Below are 24460 nucleotides of genomic sequence, written 5' to 3'. Positions count from 1 at the left end.
CTCCCAGCTAAAGCAAGGGATAGGCCAGGCAGTGGGTCTCTGAAACAGTGCTCTTTGCTGAGGTAAACTAGGTTCTTGATGTTTTGATAACATAGATTAAAGTACACTGTTATGGTTATTTTCTATGTCAATGTGTCACAAATCAGAATCATCTGTCTGGGGAGGCCAACAAAAGAATTGTTCTGTCTTGATTGACATGGGAAGCCCCACCCTGAGTGTGGGTGTTCCCTAGTGGCAACTGCCCATTGAAAAGGTGTGCCTAAGGGAAGATCTTCCTGCCTTGTGCTTGCTTGGCCTTCCCTCTGACTCTGAGTTGGATTTGCTCTGTTGCTGCTGCTGGGGCTGATTCCCTTTGCTGAGAGCAGAACCAGTGGCTGTCTAGCAAACTTCCAGGCTTCTAGAGCCTAAGTGGAACAACTGAGGTGTCTGCCTCATGGACTAACTGCCAGTTATGGGCCCAGTGATAGGCAGCTCTGGTGAGAGACAGCTCTGGTGAGACTACTCTGACTGGTGAGACTACTCTGACTGGTGAGGCACCCAGCCTCAAGGACATAGTGAAATACTGAGTTCTCAGCTGCCCCAATGCACTAACATATCAGATCACTATGTTAAGCCAGGTTTTTAAAATAGATTTGTATTTATTTTATATAAAATCTGTACTAGGTAATCTAAGACCTGCCCAGAAGTCTAGAAAGCAGGACAGATTCTTTTCTTTTTCATGTTCCTTTACATCCATTTGTGCAATGGGTTTTATTTTGCAAATAGCGAAATAGACATATTACAGGAAAGGATGCCCAACCTGTCATCTCAGCTTTAATCTCAAATGGAAGTATTTCTCAGAACATCTGTATTTTTATATTTTTATAATTTAACTCACTTTTATTATGTGTTAGTTTTTTTTTTTTTTTCTTAAAAACAAGGTAGTACTATATAACATTGTCCACCCTGGAACTCACTATGTAGATCAGGCTAGGCCCAAACTCACAGAGATTTGCCTGCCTTTGCCTCTCGCCCTGTTCTGGGATTAAATGTACTCAACACTATGCCCAGCAATTATCTCAGATTATCTTAACATTTAATATTTCCAATACCATGTGGTCAGCTGGCAATCATACACATACAAGTAATATAGAATTTCAGTCTCTTGTATCTATATAATTAGGAACACACATACACACACATGTATATATACACACAAGAATCAAAGAAAAAAGGCTCAGAGGCTATGAAATTTTGAGAAGGTAAGGGTCTGGGCACCTGGAAGAGGTTGGAGGAAGAAAAGGGAAGGAGGAAATTATGTGATTGTATATTGATATAAATATGTAAACAATTTAACAATAAGAATAAAAATATGTAGTTTTGTTTTGTACACTACTGTCGTTTATTGGGAATTGTAAGGCGTACGGTTTTCCACCCCTCTGCAGCTGCCGAGTCTTGTCCCAAATAATGCACAGAGACTCTGTATTTGATATAATGCTGTTGGCCCATTATTTGTTTCTTATAGGCTAGCTCTGTCTTAAGTATTAACCCATTTCTATGTATTTCCACGTGGTCTCCTTACCAGGGAGTGAGGCAGGCATCTGGTCTCCCCGGGTCTCTCCATGCTGACTCCTCCTTCCTACTTCCCTATTTCCTCCTTGTCTCCTAGTCCCTCCTATCTTCCTTTCCTATTGGCCAACAGTGCTTTATTCATTAACCAGTATAAGAAACATATACAGAATGACATCTCCCAGGGAATATATTCAAGGATTCTTTGGTTGAAAATGTCCTTTTATATTCATACCCTTAAAACATTGGATTTCTTTTGAAGTGGTGCCTACAGAAAAAATTCTTGCTTTACATAGAATTGTGACCAAGGACACTATACCCCTAACAAAAGCAAAAAATAAGCAGAAGTATAATACTTTGGCTATGGACATTGATGGAAAAACATTCTTTTATTATTGTTGTTGTTGTTGTTTTCTTATTTTACATATCGACCCAAGTTCCCTCTCCCCCTCCCATGCCCCCCAATTCTCCTCCCAAGCCCCCCAACTCCACAGGGAGGGGTGAGGCCTTCCAGGAGGGATCATCAAAATCTATCAAGTCATTTGGAGTAGGTACTAGATCCTGCCTCCCTGCCTCTAGGCTAAGGGGAGTATCCCTCCATGGGGAAGGTGCTCCCAAAGTCCTTTCATGTACCAGGGATACATCCTGGTTCCACTGTCAGAGGTCCCATAGACTTCCCTGCCTTCTAACTAAGACCCACGTTCAGGAGTCGAGTCATTCTAATGCTGTTTTCCCAGCTGTCAGTCTGGGGGCCCATGAGCTCCCTCCTTGTTCAGGTCAGCTGTCTCTGTGGGTTTCTGTAGCCTGATTTTGACTCCTTTTCTTATCAGTCCTCTCTCTCGCAACTGGATTCCAGGAGTTCAGCTCAGTGTTTAGCTGTGGGTATCTGTTTCTGTTTCCATTAGCTACTAGATGAGGGCTCCATAATGGCATATAAATTAGTTATCAATCTCATTATCAGATTATCAGGGAAGGGCATTTAAGGTAGCCTTTCCACTGTTGCTCAGAGTATTAGCTGAAGTCATCCTTGTAGGTCTCTGGACATTTCTGTCAGTTTTCTCTTCAAACCTATAATTAATGGCTCCTCTATTATGGTATCTATTTTTTTTTTTTTTTTTTTTTTTTTTTTGGCGCTAGTCAATTGGTCCCCTGACTCAATCATCCTAGTCCCACATGTTCTCCTCTCCTCCCCTTCTCTTTCTCCTAACTCCCTCTCCACTCACTGCCCCCACTCCCAATATGTTTAGGAGCTCTTGTTCCTTTCCCTTTCTGTGAGGGACCTTGTATGAATCTCTTAGGTTCCTCCTTGCATCCTAGTGATCTTTGCTCTATGGCTAAAATCCATACATGAGTGAGTACAGTGAGTACATACCATGTTCCTTCTTGTGTGACTGGGTTACCTCACTCAGAATGGTTTCTTCAATTTCCATCCATTTGCCTGTGAATTTCAAGATTTCATTGTCCCCCACACACACACTGATTAGTATTCCATCGTGTAAATGTGCCACGCCTTCTTTATCCATTCTTCAGTTGAGGAGCATCTAGGTTGCTTCCAGGTTCTTGCTGTTACAAATAATGCTGCTATGGACATAGTTGGATAGATGTCTTTGTTTCATGGGTGTGGATTATTTGGGTATATGCCTAAGAGTGGAATTGCTGTGTCCTGTGATAGACTGATTCCCATTATCCTGAGGACCACCATATTGATCTTCAAAATGGCTATACAAATTTGCACTCCCACCAGCAGTAGAGGAGTATTCCCCTTTTCCACATCCCTCTCCAGCATAAGCTGTCATTGGTGTTTCTGATTTTAGCTATTACAGCAGGAGTAAGATGGTATGTCAGAGTTGTTTTGATTTCTCTGATGGCTAAGGATGTTGAAAACTTTAAGTGTCTTTTAGCCATTTTGTATTCCTCTATTGAGAATTCTCTATTCAGTTATGTACCCCACTTTTTAATAGGGTTATTTGGTGTTTTGGAGACTAGTTTCTTGAATTCTTTGTATATTTTGGAGATCGGCTCTCTGTCAGTTGTGGGGTTGGTGAAGATCTTTTCCCAGTCTGTGGGCTGCAGTTTGGTCTTGTCAACTGTGTCCTTTTTATTACAGAAGCTTCCTAGTTTGAGGAGGTCCCATTTATTAATTATCTATCTCAGTATCTGTGCTACTGGAGTTATGTTCAGTAAGTGGTCTCCTGTACCAATTTATTCAATTGGTAACTCCTATTTTCTCTAAGAGGTTCAGTGTGGCTGGATTTATGTTGAGGTCTTTGATACATTTGGACTTGAATTTTGTGCATGGCATTACACGTGTGTACCTGCAGTCTTCTACACATCATCATCCAATTGTGCCAGCACCATTTGTTGAAGGTGCTTTACTTTTTCCATTGTATGCTTTCAGCTGTTTTGTCAAAAATCAGGTGTTCATAAGTGTATGTGTTAATATCAGGATTTTTGATTTATTCCATTGGTCTACCTGTCTATCTTTATACCAATACCAAGCAGTTTTCAGGACTATAGCTGTATAGTAGAGCTTGAAGTTGGGGATAGTGATGCCCCCTGAAGTTCCTTTATTGTACAGGGTTATTTTGGCTATCTTGAGTCTTATGTTTTTCCATATAAAGTTGAGTATTATCCTTTCAAGGTCAGTGAAGAATTGTGCTGGGATTTTGATGGGGATTGCACTGAATCTGTAGATTGCTTTTTAGCAAAATTGCCTGCCATTTTTACTATGTTTATCCTACCTATCCAAGAGCATAGGAGATCTTTCCATTTTCAGGTATCTTCTTTATTTTCATTCTTTAAAGACACAACATTCTTGCTATATAGGTCTTTCACTTGTTTGGTAAGCATTACCCCAAGAAACTTTATGTTGTTTGTGGCTATTGTAAAGGGTGATGTTTCTCTGATTTCTTTCTCAGCCCCTTTATCATCTGTATATAGTAGGGCTACTGATTTTTTTTTTTAGTTAATCTTGTATCCTGCTAATTTGCTGAATGAGTTTATCAGCTGTAGGAGTTCCCTGGTAGAGTTTTTCAGGTTGCTTATGTAAACTATCATATCATCTGCAAATAGTGGCAGTTTGACTTCTTCCCTTTCCAATTTGTATCCCCTTGATTTCCTTTTGTTGTCTTATTGCTTTAGCTAGAACTTCAATTACAATGTTGAAGAGATATGGAGTGGGCAGCCTTGTCTTCTTGCTTCTCTCCCTTCAGTTTGATGTTGGCTGTTGGTTTACTGTATATTGTTTTTATTGTGTTTAGGTATGTTCTTCTTATCCCTGATCTCTCCAAGACCTTTATCATGAATGGGTGTTGGATTTTGTCAAAGGCTTTTTCAGCATCTAGTGAAATGATCATGTGGTTTTTCTTTTTCAGTTTGCTTATATGGTGGATCACATTGATAGATTTTCATATGTTGAATCATGCCTGCATCCCTGAGATGAAGCCTGCTTGGTCATGGTGGATGATTTCTCTAATGTTTTTTCTTAGATTCAATTTGCCAGTATTTTACTGAATATTTTTGCATCAATGTTCATGAGGGATATTGGTCTGTAGTTCTCTTTCTTAGCTATGTCTTTGTGTAGCTTGTGTATCAAGGTAATTGTAGCCTCGTAAAAAGAGTTTGATAATGAAGCTTCTGCTTCTATTGTGTAGAACAATTTGAGGAGTGTTGGTATTAACTCTTCTTTGAATTTCTGTTAGAATTCAACACTGAATCCATCTGGCTCTGAGCTTATTTTGGTTGGGAGGCTTTGTTGACTGCTTCTAGTTCATTAGGGGTTATAGGTCTATTTAAGTTGATTATCTGTTCTTGATTTTTAGTTTTGGTAAGTGATAGCTATCCAGAAATTTGTCCATTTTCTTTGAATTTTTTAATTTTGTGAAGTATGGGTTCTCAAAGTATGACCAGAAAATTGTCTGGATTTCCTCAGTATTCATTGTTAGGTCCCCTTTTTCAATTCTGATTTTGTTGATTTGCATGTTCTTTCTTGGCTTTTTGGTTAGTTTGGATAAAGGTTTGTCTATTTTGTTGATTTTATCAAACAACCAACTCTTTGTTATATTGATTCTTTGTATTGTTTTCCTAGTTTTTACTTTATTGATTTCAGCCCTTAGATTGATTATTTCCTGCCATCTACTTTTCCGGGGTGAGTTTGTTTCTTTTTGTTCTAAGGCTTTCAGTTGTGCTTTTAATTCTCTAATGTAACTATCCTCCATTTTCTTCATATGGGGCACTTTCCTCATAGCACTGCTTTCAAAGTGTCCCGTTGTTGGACCCTAATTCTGGGGTCCTGATGGGCCAATGGGAGAGCCCCGTGACACAAACACCAAAACCAGGAGATGCAACAAGCAAGAGGTGATTATTGAACAAGTGCACTCTGGTGTCAGCAATCTCAGGGAAAGCTGCACACCCCTCAAAGGGATTAGGCTCCTTTTTATAGAGAAAAACAGCAAATCAGCATACATGCATGGGGCACAAGGTGATTGATTACAAAGTATGATCGTATGTTTGAGAGATCACCCAGGTGTGACCCGTTCTTCTTCAAGGGAAAACCCATAGAATGACTTGGAAAGTCCCCAGACTGTCTCTTGGCCAGGTTTGACACAGACAGGGCTGTTCATCTGGAATCATTTGTTTCAGAGTTGGGGTCTATTTCCTTGTGGTGGGCCAAGGCCTGTGAGAAACTTCTTTTATATTCTGGCTTTCTCTTGGCTGTAGATTTAGAGCCTTCAGTTATTCCACAAAGGTTTGATGATTCAGTAACTAGCCCTATTTAACAAAATCAGCCTAGCATATAACCACTAGCCCCATCACCACAATAACCTTTCTTGTTCTCACAATTCATGATCTTTCCACCTATGTCAATGTCCATTCTTTGTGATTTTCTATATTCTGCTTGCAAGAACTATTCTCCCTTCCTACATCTTTGCTCTGCAACCTAAAGTCTTTCACCATAAGTTTGGGTATGTTGTGTCTTCATTCTCACTGAATTCTAGGAAATCTTTAATTTCTTTCTTTATTTCTTCCTTGACCTAGGAATGGTACGATTGCGTATTGTTCAGTTTCCATGAGTTTGTAGGATTTTTGCAATTTGTGTTGTATTTGAATTCCAACGTCAAAGCATGGTGGCCTGATAAGATACAGGGTGCTATTCCAATATTTTTTATCTATTGAGGTTTGTTATGTTGCCTAGTTGTGGTCAATTTATAGAAGGTTCCATGTGGAACAGAGAAGAAGGTATATTCTTTTGTGTTTGGGTGGAATGTTCTATAGATGTCTGTTAAAACTAATTTGGACATAACTTCTATTAGTTCTTTTGTTTCTTTGTTAAGTTTCTCTCTGGTAGTCCTGTCTAGTGGTGAGAGTGGGGTGTTGAAGTCTCCCACTATGAGTGTGTGAGGATTTATGTGAGGTTTGAGTTTTAGTAGCATTTTTTATTTGTTTGGTTTTTTGTTTGTTTGTTTGTTTTTTACAAATATGGGTGCTTTTGTATTTGGGGCATAATGTTCAGAAGTGAGACTTTGTCCTGATAGACTTCTGTGATGAATATGAAATGGCCGTCTTCATCTCTTTTGATTGATTTTGGTTTGAAGTCTAACTTATTAGATATTAGGATAGCTACACCTGCTTGTTTCTTGGGTCCATTTGATTAGATCTTTTCCCAACTCTTTACCCTGAGGTAATGTCTGTCTTTGAAGCTTAGATGTGTGTTTTGTATGCAGCAGAAGGATAGATTCTGCCTTCATATCCATTCTGTTAGCCTGTGTCTTTTTATAGGAGAGTTAAGACCATTAATGTTGAGGGAAAGTAAGGACCATTGATTGTTAATTCTTGTTTGTTTTAGATTTGATGTTGGCAGTGGTGTTGTGAGTATATTTGCCCTGCTTTTTCATTTGGGTTCTGGTAAAGTGGGATTATCTATTGCCTATGTCTTTGTAAGTGTAGTTAACTTCTTTGGGTTGGAGTTTTCCTTCCAGAACTTTCTGTAGGGCTGGATTTGTGGATATGTATTGTGTAAATCTGGCTTTGTCGTTGAATATCTTCTTTTCTCCATCTATAGTGATTGGGAGTTTTGCTGGGTATAGCTGGCATCCATGGACTCTTGGTATGTTAGGTGTTTTGATTATTATGTGGTCCAGTCCATTTGGTGTTTGGTATGCTTCTTGTAATTTTATAGGCATGTCCTTCTTCGGATTGGGAAAGTTTTCTTCAGTGATTTTGTTGAATATGTTTTCTGCACCTTTCAGCTGGGCTTCTTTGTCTTCTTCTATGCCTGTTATTCTTAGATTTGGCCTTTTCATGGTGTCCCACATTTCTTGGATGTTTTGTGGTAAGGATTTGTTGGATTTAAGATTTTCTTTGGTTGATGAATCTATTTCCTCTAGTTTATCTTCAGTGACTGACATTCTCTCTTCGATCTCTTGTATTCTATTGGTTATGCTTGCATCTGTAGTTCCTAATCGTTTGCCCACTTTTTATTTCCAGCATTCACTGGAATGCTGTGTTTTCTTTATTACTCTGTTTCAGTTTTCAGGTCTTGAACTGTTTGAATTGTTTCCTTAATCTCTTTGATTTTTTTTTTCTTGTCATTTCTTACTTTCTTTACGAGATTTTCTTTTTCATTTCTTGCATTTTTTTTGGGGGGGGGTTTGGTCTTTTCCTCTATCTCTTCCAATTTTTGTTTGTTTTTTCTTCCATTTCTTTAAGGGATTTTCTCAGATCATCTTTGAGAGCCTCTATCAATTTTATGAAGTTATTTTTTTTTTAAGTCATTCTCTTCTGCTTCATCTGCTTTAGTGTGTTCAGGTCTAGTTGGTGTAGAGTCCCTAGATTCTGGTGGTGTAGTGTTGGTCTTTCTATATTGTTCGGTGTTTTCTTGTATTGCAATCTTCCCAGTGAGTGCAGGTGGAGTCTCTCTCTCTCTCTCTCTCTCTCTCTCTCTCTCTCTCTCTCTCTCTGTCTGTCTGTCTGTCTCTCTCTGTCGCTCTCTCTCTCTCCTGCTTTCCCAGTGTGTTTAGGTGCATCAGGAGTTCAATGTATGCAACAACTCTGGATGATCCAAGCTCTCTTGGAGGTCTCTCCTCCGATAATGGGGTCCAAAGATCAGGGAGTGGGCCTCAGGGTGGTCCAGCAGGGATAGGCAGGTTCAGTGTGCTCAGAGCAGACCCAGGAAGTTCCACAGTGGTGGAGGGGTTATTGGACCCACACTCTGGCCCAGTGCTCATCTGGAGCAGCGGACCAGCTGGAAGAACATTTAAAAAAAAAAAAATTTATTAAGTATAAAGTGTTGCACCTGCATGTATGTCTGCAGGCCAGAAGAGGGCACCAAATCTCATTACAGATGGTTGTGAGCCACCATGTGGTTGCTGGGAATTGAACTCAGGACCTTTGGAATGGCAGGCAGTAAGTAGTCTTAACCACCAAGCCATCTCTCCAGAAGGAAGACATGTAAATGATGAGATGTGGATCAGGTCTGTGCTACAGAAATCCTAGTAATAGACACAATGTGTAGGTTTGGTTACGAGAACAATAAGAGGCCACTGAAGAACTTTCAGTATAAGAATGGAAGATTATGGCACATTTTAAAAAGCCACCTCTTGGTGCCACGCCTGCTACAATTGGCAGGAGAAAGGTATAACACAGAAAAGTGTGAGAGAAATGTGTTAATGCAAAATAAGACTAAGTGTGCAAGATCCAAGTTGACTATGAGCAGAGTCAGGCCAGGAGAGCCTTCAGAGAGTGGTACAAATGTCACAGGAAAGGAAAGCCAACAAAAGGGCTACATGGATTAGCAAGGCCAATGAGAGGCCCTGAGGAGAAGGTGCTTGCTAGAGCAACCTTACATCAGGGAGGACCAGTTCTATTCCTGCACTCCCTATGCCTAGTCATCTGGGATGAGCCTGGGGAAAGGGTGGCTTGGTACATGGAAAAATGTGGCAGCTCAACCTCAAAATCCCTGTGCAAGAGCAGGTTCTCTTGAACAGAAAGGTGCAAGAGCACGATGTCTTCCTGTGGTATGTGACCAAGAAATCTCTGTAGATGTGAAGGTGTGAGAACTTTGGATTTGGGGGTAGTAGTTATAGAGGTAGTATGATTTAGCTAGATTCCTAATAATTTAATAAAGAACTGAAGATTAGGATGTGAAGTGTGAGAGATTTTTGACTTGAAATCCTGGGTAAATATCTATGATAATGCATTAAATGGAAATGATTTGGAGGGCTGGATTGTATGTTCAGATTAAGAAGACAGATATTAGATATGTTAAATTTTATTTTCATATCAAGCAACTTTTGTAGTTTCAATATTATTTAAGGGTCTCCCAGAGATCTATAGGCTAGACATGTGACGCCCATTGGTAATACTGAGGAGGTAGAACCTTATTTGGAATGGAATCAGCTCATTGGTGACTCTTCATTAGCACTTAATAGAGATGTCTAGGATTAAGTCATTCTTATGGGAGTGGATTATATGGAAAGACCACATCACACACATGGCCCCTTCTGCGTGTAGTCATTTCTGGTTCTGTTTCTTAACTACATGGAGAAGCATCCAGGAGGCCCTCACCATGATAGTGCTATGCTATGTCAACCTTCAGTTATAAGACTTGTGATCCAAACAGACATTTTCATAGAGTTTTTAATCTCAAATTTATATAGCAACACAAAATAGATTACTAAATCATCCAAATGGATATTCCAGTTGGCAGAAACATTTCCCTGCATGGATGTTTGACAGATTCTTATGTGCCTCCCCCTTCACTATGATCGTCATGTCACTTTGGATCTCTAGTTTACTTGGAAGAAACTGAAGGAGACCACACTGCCAGGAATCTAGAGCTACAAATAAAAAAGGAAGAACTAATGCTCATCCACATTAATATCCTCTCAATGTTTCCATGGTTATCACGTCAGGAAAATATCCTGGCATTACCTATTTCTCATACTCTTCCAGCTGCCGAGAGCATGAGACCAACAGAAAAAGAGCGGTCAGCATGTAATGGTCCTGGCAGGAAAGCAGATACTCTAAAAGGAGAAATGTGTTTCCTCCTTTGCACTGTCAGAATATTGATATTATAAGCCCAAGGAATTACTATTTGCCCTCCCCTTAGGGAGGGGGAAGGCTGGAGCACTGATGCTGTCAGAGGAGGAGCTTGCCTGCCAAAGAGGCTTTCACACAATTCTGATGACACATGGACATTTCCTTGATTTTCTTTATTTGTTATAAAATTGTACCTTTGTTACAGAGGAGGCAAGAATGGGAGAGTCTTTCTCTCCCCTGTTTAGCCAAATCATAGATAAAGCTTTGTCAGTTTATTTCTCAATTTCCTTAAAGAAGAAGTGGCCTTCTGAATTTTTTTTTCAGTTTCAGTTTTTCATGAATGCATACATCCTTTGAGTGCATGTGCACACACGTGCTCACCTGCACACTTGTGCTCACCTGCATGCAGGAGACTGAGGTTGGTGTCAGGAATCATCCTCCATCCTCCACTTGACTGAGTCCAGATCTTGCAGTCAAACACAGAGCACAGCAAGTGGCTAAGCTTTCTCTAGGGATAGCCTGCCCCTGGCTTCTGATACTGGAATTACAGGCAAGCTGCCACCCACCAGGCGTTAAGTGAGGCTTCTCTCACACTTGGAAGCAAAGCGCTTTACCCACTGAGTCATCTCTCCAGCCAGGGTTCATTAATCTTAAATGCCACAATGTTATGAGACAATATCCTTTATATGAGATCTGTTTGTGGGACAAAGTGGAGGTCACCAGTGACCCCAGCCATGTACTCTATCTGTGGGTCACCAATTTTCTCTACAGATCTCCTCCCAGATGAAAGCTACATGAAGGGTCTCTTTCTGATATTTTCTCATCTTTTACAGAATAATCTAATCAGAGCACTACAAGCTTTAAACTGTCATATTTTTCTTTATATTTCAAAGACAAAGAAGATGCTTGAAATTTTTCTTAAAAAAAAAAAAAAAATACAGACCACTGAAGAAAGTGTTCCTTGTTAGACCAAAGGTAATTATTTTTAAATTTCTTCTAATTATTATTGTATTTTATTATTTTAAATAATTTTAAATTTTAAATATATTTTGATAATAATTCTTTCCCTTCCCTAAGTCCTTCCAGATCCTTTCCCCATCTCTACCAACCCAAATTTAAGGGTTCTCAAAACATACCCAAAAAGGAATACAATAATAAAATCACCCAACACCAAGAAAACAAAAAAACAAAAAAGCATACAAAATGTAAAAACAAACAAACACCATGCTTTATCCAAATAAAAGCACCAAAAAAAAAAAAATTGTGGTGCAAGTATGTGTTAGTCCGCTGCTCCTGAACATGAGGCCTGTCCTGGAGTGATACCCAATGTCATTCTTGGGGAAAACTGATTCTTGCTTTCTGAGAGACTGTGACAGTTCAGTCATTAACCTTTACCCCATTGGCAAGGTTTTAATTAAAGAATGAATTCACTCATTCATTCATTCTTTCTTTTTTTTTTTCAAAAGTTAATAAGAACTATTGATGGCAGACAAGTCAAACAGAAGGAAAAGAACCCAAGAGAAGACACAAGAATCAGAAACCAACTCATTTGCACACTCAGGAATCCTATGAAAGCACTAACCTGGAAGCCATAACATACACACAGAGGACTTGCTGCAGACTACTGCAGGCCCTGTGCTTGCTTCTTCAGTCGCTATGAGCTTTGCTCATCTTGATTTAGATAACCTTGTTATCATGGTGTCCTCCATTCCCTCTGGCTCTAGCATTCTTTCCTCCTCCTCTTCTGTGGGGTTTTCTGACCTCTGAGGGGAAGAATTTCATGTAGACATTCCATTTAAAGGCTGAATGCCCCGAGGTCTCTTGTTCCCTGCGTACTATCTGGCTGTGAGTCTGTGTATTTGTTCCCATCTGCTCCAGAGGCTCTGATGATGGATGGACAAGGCATCAATCCTGAATGAAGTAGAATATTCTTAGGAGCTATTTTATTACTTCATTTTTTTTCCTTTTCTTAGATCAGTGTTACTTGGTTTTACCTTAGATCCCTGGGCAATTGCTCTCAGGTTCTTGGTCAGCTGAGCGGTGTTGGGTATGGGTTTCATCTCATGAGCACAAGTCAAATCAGTCATTAGTTGGATATTGCCACAAGCTTTGTGCCACCATTGCCCTAGCATTTTTTTGCAGGGAAGACACCATTGTAGATAAAGGGTTGGCTTAGTGATATGTTTCTCTGTTGAGAGGATAAAGTTTACATTCCTGCAACAAAGAAGCTAAAACATAGGAGTGGAGCCTCTATGTAGGCACCAACTCAACCTCTCCATTTTAATGAGTTGTACAGATGTTGTTTCTAGCAGTGGGCTTTCTTGTCAGGTTGTGGAGAGCAACCTACAGTCTTGGCAGCAGCCTGGACTGTTTGGAGATTCCCATTGGGCTCCTTTGGCCAACAACTATTATTTTTTCAATTTCTGTATACCGTGAAATATGTAATATATAACTTAGTTTCCCTGCTCCCTGGCTCCCCTTTCAATAGAGAGAACAGAATACTGGTGTTATGAGTATGTTTTTTTTTTTTTTTTCCTATCTGCGTGGTCCCAGAGCTTCACCAGCCCCAAATAACACACAGAGACACTGTATTAGATATAAAGCTGTTAGCCTGTTACTAGCATGTCTTATTGACTAGCTCTGTCTTAAATATTAACCCATTTCTATTAATCTAAGTATTTCTGCGTGGTCTCATCTTACCGGAGAAAGGCCCCGGAATTATTCTCTCTCAGTCCACCATCGTGAGTCCTCTCCCTCTTGTTCCTCTCTCCTCCTTGTCTCCTAGTCCTGCCTATCTTGCTTTCCTATTAGCCAAAACGTGCCTTATTCATTAACCAATACAAGAAACATATTTACAGAATGACATCTCCTATCATCCTGTTTTCCTCAAAGGCTGTCATTTCATTTATAGAGAAGTATGTTTAGCTTCTGTTATGTGCTGCTTGCACCTATATGTATGGAGACACCATCATAAAGAGCCCAGAGTAAGAGCTGTGATCTCGAACTCATTTTCCAAGGCAGCCCAGTGGTGCTTTTTTCAAGAACTAAATGATGATGTCATTACTTCTTATCTCAACCCTGCACATTTATTTTCAGCACTTTGTATCCAGGATAGGAAGGGCCTCCTAGAAACTAGAATGAAAAACACGGAAGGACTGCTCTTGGACACAAACAAATTTAAATAGTGTCCTTGAAACTTTATAAGTAAAGATTGCTTTTAGAATAAGGTCACTATTGGGGAGGCATTTATATTTCAAGTTTCATATGGCCTAAAGTATTTAATAGGCAGGAATGAAAGAATCAGTTACACCAAAGACCTGCCCTACCAGTGGGTACAGGTAGAACAAGGGACTCTAAATGTGTCCTGGTTCATGTTTGGGACTTGCTCAGAAAGCAGAATCTCAAGTGCTGAACATCATTTATTCTACTCCTGTCTGATGAGAAATTTGAGAAAGAAAAGTAAAAGGCATGGTCTCTGTGTTAGGAGCCAGTTCCCTGCCAGCCCATAGCTTGGCACTTTGGGAAGATGAAAACCAGTCAGGAGATACAGGGAGCTCTGTACACAGAAACTTAGTTACCTGTTTATTTTCTCACCTCACAACCTTCCTGTCAAAGTAATTAAACCATAATTAGCTTGAAATAACTTCTGAGCAAAACAGATGTAGTAACTGTGGAGAGAGGGGAAGCTGTGCTTCAGGGACTGGGGCTCTGCAGAGGCCTCCCTTCCCCCTGACACTGTGACAACATGAAACTTGAAGTCTGCAATACCTGATGGCAGCCAAGAGCCCCACAGATCCTGACAGTACAAATATGACCTGGCAAGTGTCATCTTCCCAGAGCTGCTCCAGAGCCTGTCTGCACCAGAGGTCCAGGTGAGTCCATGGAGGTAAGATCTCCCATTCCCTCAGCTGTGCCGTGGAGAGTGCCATTGCAGAAGTCTCTCTCTCTCTCTCTCTCTCTCTCTCTCTCTCTCTCTCTCTCTCTCTCTCTCTCTCTCTGAGCTCTCTCTCTCTCTGAGCTCTCTCTCTCTCTCTGAGCTCTCTCTCTCTAAGCTCTGTGAGACTCAGGACCTCCACTTTCCTTCTGTCCCTAACAAGGCTGGTCCCTGGCTCCAGAAAGATCGCTCCTGGAGAAATGGAACAGAAATGCTGAGGCATCGCTATCCATCCTCAGGCTGGAGTATAGGACAGAACTCTGGCTGCGTCTTTGCCTAATGTTACCTTTTTACATGAATCAATGAGAAAGATAAGGTTTTCAGATGTCTGTCAAAATCCTGGAGACAATCATGATCCACTCCTGTAAGGTCAACACTAGAGAGACTGAGACAAGGTAATCATTATTCAAGGCTAGCCTCGTTTACGTAGGGAGATTCTGTCTCAAAAATAACCAGATATATGAAAGACAAACCCAAAAGATCTTCAACAGTGTCACTAGTGTTTGTAACATTTGTACTTTTCACTTTTGATGCATTTTCACTTTTTAAATATTGGCATATTTTTTTTACAATAGCTTTCTAACTTCCATTTTGAAAGTTTTTCTGTCTCTATCCATACTTAATAGCACTCTATTTTGTCACATGATCTTCTAATACTTATCTCAAATTCACTCAGCATATGCCTGGCAGGTTGGAGAAATGTAGCACTAAGTGTAACAGTTATCATTACCATCTGGAGAATTGCTACTATATAGGATCCAGGTTGTGAACTAGTACATTCTGAAACACCTCATGTCAAGTGTATCACAGTGCTAAGCAGGAGAGAGCAACAATCTTTTTAGTTTTGTCTGTTTGCCTGCTTGCTTGTTTCTTTTATAGAAAACCAGGATGGGTTTTCTGGCTCTTGGGGATTAGGCTTACCATGATATCACTCATCAATCTAAACATAAATTCATCCTGTCTTTTAATGACTTTCCTTTAGCATTTCCCATATATTGTGGAAGGTGAGTCAATTCTCCCTCCTCTGAGAGTGACCTCAGTAGAAAAGGATCACCTATTAGAAGATCAGAGCTTGGTTCCAATATGATTTAAGGCATGGAAAGTAAAGAGGGGACTAGAAAAGCAGGAATCCCCAGGAAAGCAAGAGTTAAACAAACTGAAAAGTCAGTACTTGGGTGAACTGATAGCAGAGATTTTTACAGATTCCAATTACTGACAAAACACTTGGTTTTTACTCTAAATTAGCAATGAATGTTGGAGTGCTTTCTGTTAATATATGGAGCATATTTCATTTGTATAGACATTTAGGATAGTATTGTGATCTCTAGGACTCACTGATGCAGGCAATAATTGCCTGAGTCATGAGGCCACCTGGGAACAAGGCTAGGATGATTTAGGTCACACATGAGGTTATCAGGACATAGATATTTAAAGCAATCCTGTGAGTTTAACAGGAATGAGGGCAGTGAACAAAGGCATTTCAAGTACTCAGAACACACAAAACCATGCAGCCACCATTATATTCATATTCCTCTTATCCTAGAAAAGGTGCTCAAAAGCTTACCACAAATGCCTGAGAAATGAGAATGGAGCTCCCATACATGAAGAACAACATCTTACCCAGGTCCAGGTTCTGGAATCAGCTTGGACTGCCTGACAAGTTGGAGGGAAAGCAATCTGCAAAACCACTGACATTGCTGTTGCTCAAAAGGCCACACAGAGGCAAAAGCCACCATGAACTGTTAGGTAGAGGAATCCCTGTTCACAGTAAAAAGCCCCAACTTACTGTTCTATATACAGTTGATGTTGAGGCCTCATAACCCAAAAACTGCACTCATCTCAAGGCAGTATGTAACACCTCACTAATCACTCTTAGGTTTATCTCATCGCCATCCCCTGGTCCAGAGCTGCCCAGTGTTCCCTTATATGTCTGAGGTAAGTCTATGGGGTTCAGATGCCCTGAAGTCATCACCTAGGATCACAGCTCTCTGCCACCAGCTCTTCTAGAAGGTAACACAAGGTTCTGCTAGATACCATCCCCAGCTGCAACCTGATAGTTACATGAAAATGTTCGGGTTATATTTTGAAGATTCAGCTTTAACTGTAGGGCCCTATCTGGAAAGGTTGTGCAATCAGACTTGACATTGAGAACTACTTTTTAAAAAAATAACTAGTAAATAAATGTTTCTATGGAGTGAAATCACAGAATGATTATCATAGAAACTTGTAATATATTAACATGTAAAAACAGAAGTTATAAAGCTTTGAAATCCAGTGCAAGTCTAGAAGTTGCTGCGCTAATTAAGATACAGATAAGAAAGGAACCTTGGTCTTGGGTAATTGGATGGTGAAATATGAAATAGAGGACAAAAGAAGAAATTTGGATGGGAAAATTTGGAGTTCCATTCAGCTGTACTGAGAGTTAACTAGGATAATCCATGCACGTAGACAAACAGACAGACAGACAGACACACACACACACACACACACTCAAACAAGTCAATTTTGCCTACATAGAGGTCAAACATATCTCCTTCAAAATTCAGAGTGGTATTCCAGTTACCAAACTCACCTGTCAGAGCACACACATAACTCAAAATCCACAGTGAAAAGATGGCATTCAGGGACCTAATCTGCAACAGTACATGTGTCCATCCCTGACTCTTGTATATCTTGAAAATGCTATTATGCAAAATGTTTTTCAGATAAATATCTAGCATTACTTATGCTTTCTGGGAAAACTTCTTATAGCCTGAATATAAGATTCTTCTACACAGGAAAGAGGAAATGATTTTGAAGTTTATTAAGGAAATAATTTTCCTCTTCATGACTATGGTTGGTACTCTGGGGAACATTTCAGTTTCTATGAATTATATGTTCAGTTGGTGGGGAGGCCCTGAGAAGAAACCCATACACCTTATTCTCATCCACTTGGCCTTTGCAAACATTATAATCCTTCTTGCAAAAGGATTGCCAAAGGCAATGGCAGCTTTTGGGTTTGAAAAACGTCCTAAGTGACATAGGCTGTAAGATCATCATTTACCTGGCAAGGGTGGCCCGTGGCCTCTCCGTCTGCACCAGCAGTCTCCTCACTGTGGTCCAGGCCATCATCATCAGTCCCAGAGCATCTGGGTGGAGGAGGTTCAAACCAAAGTCTGCATGGCACATCCTTCCATTCTTTTCATGCTTTTGGATGCTCAATGCTTTAATAAGTATGAACCTAATCCATTCCATCACAAGTATTAACCTGAATACATCACAGTTTAGGAGTGAAGACAACTATTGTTATTTTATGCGAGAAAGTCAAAAAACAAAGTGGATTGTTCTCCCTCTCATGGTCTTGAGAGATGCAGTGTTTCAGGGTGCCATGGGAGGAGCCAGTGGCTACATGGTTCTTCTTCTCCACAAGCACCACCAGCATGTCCTTTACCTTCAGAAGTCCAAGCTTCTCTACAGAACTCCCCCTGAGCTGAGAGCTGCTCAGAGTGTCCTCCTGTTGATGCTCTGTTTTCTTTTCTTCTACTGGACGGATTGTGCCTTTTCTCTAATTTTAAGTCTCTCTTTAATGAACAATTCCTTGATTGTAAATATTCAGAAATTTCTGGCTCTTGGTTATGCAACTTTTAGCCCCCTTGTGTTGATTCACAGGGATGTGTGTTGGCATGCTCAGTGAGAGAAATTGAAAAAAAAATGTCTCTTTTGTTTGTCTGTTCCATGAGTGTGAAAGAGCTCTCAGTTCTGCAATATTGTAGGTGAGACAAAACTCTCACAAGCAGTTTAAGCATGTGCTTATTCTCAAACCATCTTCCTGCTGACTCATAGCCTTGAACTGAGAGAGGGAGATCTTAGTAAATTATACTAATAAATCAAACTTCATTCTCCATTTTCCCCTCTCTTTTGAAGGGAATTTTTAACTTTTATGTATTTTTTGGGTGTGTGTGTGGGGGGTAATTGTGTGCATTTTGTCTGTGTAGCGCATCTTTGCCTGATGCCTATAAAGGGTAGAAGTTATCAAAGCCCTGTGCCTGACTGGAGTTAGGGAGGTTCTGAACCAAAGTGTGATTGCTAGGAACTGAACCTGGGTTCTCTAGAGGAGCAGCTAATGCTCTCAACTGCTGAGCCATGTCTCCAGCTCAGAGAAAATGGTCTCAGTTACTATCACTGTGACTGGAAGCACACAGATGAATGTGATAAATTTTATCAATTTCATAGTGAATTAATCATGTTACTTCAAGAAATTCCATACCTTGTACCTGACACTGTGCTTGCTAAATGTTAGTACGCTGGTGGTATTTGGGGATTCTTCAAAGTGTCTGCATTTTCCATCTGTAGAAAATGTTTTCCAGAATTGTGAAAAAATGGCATGAATTATATTTACTTCATAGAATCCCAATGCACCAGTCATAGGACTTAAATGCACTGAAATGTTTCTTTGGTGTTACATTCTCTGCAGGAATAAACATTGTAGATATGGGTAAACTAGATAACGAATACACAGTAAAGTTTTATTTTATATCCATCTATAGTTTCTATGTTGGTTAAAAATGTGGATTTTTTTTTGCATGATGCATAAGTGGTGTGATTGACGCAGACTTGTTTGCAGCTGCCCTTTGTTAATGTCTCAGTGCTCCCCACAACACTGTCCAGCTGTTTGTCATCAAAGCACTGCAAAAGGATCTGACTGTACATTAGTTTAAATGAAGGATGTGCTACTTGATTTCTTAAATTAGATCCACACTACAAGATATTGACTAAAATCTGATGGACCCATTCTGAAAAATGCTTATTGATATAATCATTGAACATAAAATTATAGAATTGTTAAGAGGTGGGTTTATGCCTTCTTTAAAAAAAAAAAGCAAAAGCACTGCTGCTCTGTCATATTTGACAGATGGGTACATCATGGCTCTACTTTACAATGATGTATAAGTAAGTATTTATATTATGCTTGGTTTCACTGTATATACAAAACATTTAAGTAAGTGATATGGATTATATTGTGTTATAGATTATTAAATAGCTTGTTTTTCTAATGTAAAGACTTATTTTCATGTATGTGTCTGTGAGAGTGTATGCCACATTTGTACAGGTACCTACACACAGCAGAAGAGGACATTGAATCCCCGAGAACTAGTTATAGGTTGTCATGAGTCCTATGATGTGTGTGTTGGGTAAGGAACCAGGATCCTCTGCAAGAGGAGCAGGTCTGTTAATCATCCCTCCAGCTCCTTTTCTCCTTTCTCATGTAAATGTGACTTGTTTGTAGTTAACATATATGGCTTCTCTTAATCTCACAGTTCTGTTATAGTTGATTTCTAGCAATTAACATAATGGGCCAAACCAATGAACACTTACTAACTTAGTCTGTGTAATTTGACTCAAAAGGAAGTGATGTAAGAACATAAAGAAGTGAAAAAAGATATGTTTAATCTGGGTGAATTCCTGTAGTGACTTCCTCTAAAGGTGGACAGTGATGTGGAAGTGTAATCCAACTTCCCTCCGACAAGAACATGACCCAGGAATGGAGTACTTTGAGAATTCCGAGTACTTACAAAAACACTCCAAGGAAACAGGACAAAAAAAAAAAAAATATTCTTGTCTCAGTTTCTCCAAATCACAGAAGTTTTCTTGGAATGTGTTTTCATGCTCCCTCCAGGCATGGAGGGAGTGGGTTTATTTCAGATAACTTATTATTGCTTCCTGTCAATAATCAATTAAATGCTTAAAAGTCCTTTGTGTGCTTCTGTGAAAAAATGTTTTTGTCATGCTCAGCTTGTTTTTGTTGTTGTATACAGCTTGAACTCATATGAAGTTTTGCACCCTCAGGGTATAAACTGTCTGCTGCTCTGAATGAAGTTGGCTATTGCATGAGACTTTAGTCCACCTCATTCACTCAGGTCTAACTGACTCTGGAGTGGTGACACTCATGCCTGAAAAGGGACGTGAAGTTGGCCATGACACCAGAGAGTGGAGATCCTCACAAGAGCACATGAGTGAGACGAACAGGGCAGAAACTGGGATAGCTCTGTTCCCTCTTTCCCTCTTTCAAGAAAGGAGGAACACTAGTATCAAAATCCCAACTCTTCAGTTGCTTTCAAGTTGTTTGTGCTTATAATTCCTGGCTTCCAGAAGAAGGAAATTTAGATGGGGAAGAATGGGCAGAATATATATATATATATATATATATATATATATATATATATGTACATATATAATATTGTGTGTATATATATGTATGTATGTATATATATATATACTGAAAATGCATATAAACAAGGGGAAAGTTCACCTTTGGGTCACTTGGGCATTTATCTGCACTGTTACAAAACACTTAGGGAATATAAGGATGTTGTTAATCATAAGAAAGAGATGGATAATGCCTTTCGTGACTATAAGCTGGATGGTGAAAAGCATAGAATTGGTAAAAAGAGGTAAAAATGAAGATTTTTCCCCGTCCAGACAAAACAAAGTAAAAATGGCACCACTGACAAGTATGCTGGAGATGGCTCCCTCTGCTCCCGTACTGCAGCCACTTTCAAATGTAAACCCTCCCTTGTCTGCGGATCGTCCTGAAGCATGGGGTGAAGAATTTGATGATCAATGTCATCTTGACTTCTTGACATTTCTTAGTGAGGACTTAGGACAGCCTATGAAAAAGCTAAGTTTAGAGCCTAGGCAAGCTAGGGCACAGCAAGGAAAAGGAATGCATTCATCACATCCTCCCCAGCCTCATGAGCTGTGCTTGGTATTTCCAGTGCAATTTTAACAAAGTCAAATGTTTGTCAGAGATTGGACATGAATACAATGAAAGGTTTTTGTAAAAGCTGGTGATTTCCATGGGACTGCCCCAGGTTGTTATGAGTATCTTTCTGGTTAGAGGAATACTGCAAAATGAACGCTATATGATTTCCTTATAATTGTTAAAATAGTTCTTAGTCCTTCCCTGTTTCTTCCATGGTAAATGTGGCTTACGTTCATGAAGCCCATGAAAAGGCTTGGTAACTAGGACTAAGAGATGATCCTGGAAATGTCACATATGAAATTCTGACAGTGTGGTAGACGGGTAGTAACAAAATATCAATCTCACAATATACTTCCTGCAACCTTTCCACATGTCAGAGATATAACTGTAGCTGCCTAGATGAAAACTGATACAGGATCTGACTTTGGGTCCAGTTACAGAAAAACTATTCTCTGAACCTGTGCTGATTTCACAGGGAGGCTCAAACACCCTATTGAAAAACAAGTAAAAGGGAATCAAATTCAAAAACTACTGTTAATAAAAGCTGGCTTTTGGTAGTGCCAATGAAGATTGCCAAGAATTAATTAGCCCCCCTGGGGTGTAGTTATGTAGAAATGTGGGGACGTAAAAATATAGAGCAAAATTAGCTGCTTTAGAAAGGTATATATTTCAAAAACAGATGTCAGCAAATTGTTTCAATGGCTGACCTATCCACTTAAAGAAACAATGTAAATTGCCTTTGCAACAAATGAATGCTCAGAGTCAAAGAACTAGTTAATGCCCTACATGCAAAAAAAAGGAAAACACTAGGCTATGGGATACCAAACTACATATGATAAAGACAGCAGTTCATTACCTAGCAACAATAACAATACCAGGCAACAACTAGGAAACGGATTGAAAGCCCTCCCTCAGGCTTCCCAAATTAGAGAGTTAAATCAAAGAACAACAACAGTTGTGCCAGTTTCAGATTGTTATCTATCTATTCTTTCATTACAATCTGCTACTCAAGGAAATGCTGCTATTGATATTCCTTACCCTAAAGATATTGTGGTTTCTCCAGTTCAATGATCTTTTAAGTTATATACAGGATTTTGGGGACCTATACTTCCTGGAACAGTTGGGCTCTTATTAGCTCACAATAGTTTATCTATGAAAGAAATCACAGTTCATACAGGAGTTACTAATAAAGATTATATAGGAGAAATTCTAGTCATGATCCCAGTGCCCACTGATTGGCAACTAGAGTAGAAGAAAAGCTTGCATGGTGATCATTATTGCCTTATATAGTCCTTTTGCAGAAAAAAAAATGTACTTTGTGAGGGAGGATTTGGTAATATAGATAAAACTATAGCTTTAAGTACCTTATTATAGGAAAATTATAAGCCATTATTGGATTTTTTAAAAAAATTTTATAGGACTGATTGATTCTGGAGCTGATGTCTCTATTGGAAATATGGAAGAATGGCCTCTGGAATGGCCTGATGTTTTTTAACTAAGTCTCTGTTGTTCTATTTTACCCATAAAGACTTGGGAGCCAGATGCTGAGGCAAAAACCTGCTAACTCTGAGAGACAAATAAAGCGCCCAGCTACTTCCTAGTCATCCCAGAAAAACAGTCTCCTATGCTGTCTCAAACAAAAATTTCTCCAACCAATCTCCCTCCCTCCTAGTTCCTGTGTATCTCTCTCTCCATCCTCCTGACTTCCTTTTACTCTCTATATTGTTGGGTTTTTTGTTTGTTTGTTTGTTTGTTTGTTTTTCCTGTCAACCAACTGCTCACTCCTCCACTTGATCTATGATTGATTTTACTTAATCCTGTTTACAATATTCAAGCAGAAAGCTCTTGAATAAAAGCTGTGTGCTAGGGATGAGTCACACCACACCTAGAAGCAGGTATTTCCGGTAAGTAATCCAATCTCAGGCTTCACAGTGTGATTATATATCTTGCAACAGTCTGTCATGAAAGTAAATTCAACCCTGATAGAGTTAGGAACTATGATGAGATTAAGCAACATTGAGAAACCACTACTTGAAAAAAATTACATGGAAATTCAGTGGGCCTGTCTGGACACCTCAATGGCCTCTTACTAGAGAAAACTTACCGGCTCTTCTCCAGAGATCCAAACAAGAGTTAGAGAATGAGTACATGAATCACACCTTTTCTCCCTGTAATTCTGTTCTTGTAACTTTTTTGGTAAGTAGAAATTGTTGATGATTTATGCACTATTACTGCCACCATGTGGTTGACCAGAACTTTACAGCTTGGTTTTTTCCTACATCCACCCTTATTCCTAAAGATTGGCTTTCAATATAGGGAAAAAGCATTTAAGGTAGCCTCTCCACTATTGCTTAGATTTTTAGTACGGGTCATCCTTGTGGGTCCCTGAACATTTTCCTGTGTCAGATTTCTCTTTAAACCTATAATGGCTCCCTCTATTAAGCTATATATTTTCTTGCTCTCCCTCTCTATTCTTCCCCCAACTCAATCTTCCTGGTCCCTCAGGTTCTCCTCTCTCCTTTCCTTTTCTCCTCTTTCTCTTAGCTCCCCTCTCATGTTCCCAGTTTGCTCAGATCTTCCCCTTTCCCCTTCTTCAGGGGGCCATGTATGTCACTCTTAATGTCCTCATTTCCTAGCTTCTCTGGGGCTGTGATTACAGGCTTTGCTCTGTGTCTAATATCCACTTATGAGTATATACCATGTTTGTCTTTCTATGTCTGGATTACCTCACTGAGGATGGTTTCTTCTAGTTATATCCATTTTCCTGCAAATTTCTAGATTTCATTGTTTTGTTTGTTTGGTTTGGGTTTTTTGTTTGTTTGTCTGTTTCTTTGTTTTGGTTTGTTTGCTTGTTTTCTGCTGAGTAGTACTCCATTGTGTAAATGTACTACATATTCTTTATCCATTCTTCGGTTAAGGGGCATCTAGCTAGGATGCTTCCAGGTTCTGGCTATTACAAATAATGCTGCTATGTACATAGTTGAACGGCTGTCCTTGTGGAATGAATGTGCATCCTTTGGGTATATGCCTAAGAGTAGAAATGCCCTTCCCCTGTAATGAGATTGATGACTACCTTAAATGCCATCATAGACAGCTGATAGAAGCCGAAGCAGAAGCAGAGATTCACAGCTAAGCACTGAGCCAAACTCCTAGTATCCAGTTGTAGAGAGGGAGGATTGATGAGCAGAGGGGTCAAG

General features: G+C 39.6%; 1 protein-coding gene across 1 annotated transcript; it reads left to right on the top strand.

The window, feature by feature from the left end:
• The first annotated feature begins 17308 nt into the window (after positions 1-17308).
• Positions 17309-18194, top strand: LOC127233983 (vomeronasal type-1 receptor 4-like). The gene is given in 2 exon segments (XM_051200679.1): positions 17309-17524; positions 17526-18194. Coding segments are annotated over 2 exon segments (885 nt in total).
• Positions 18195-24460: the final 6266 nt, after the last annotated feature.

This window comes from Phodopus roborovskii, unplaced genomic scaffold (genome assembly GCF_943737965.1).
Source record: "Phodopus roborovskii unplaced genomic scaffold, PHOROB, whole genome shotgun sequence".
In the NCBI taxonomy this organism is placed as follows: domain Eukaryota; kingdom Metazoa; phylum Chordata; class Mammalia; order Rodentia; family Cricetidae; genus Phodopus; species Phodopus roborovskii.
The sequence above is the reverse complement of the archived record's forward strand: the minus strand, read 5'-3'. Positions and strand labels throughout refer to the sequence as shown.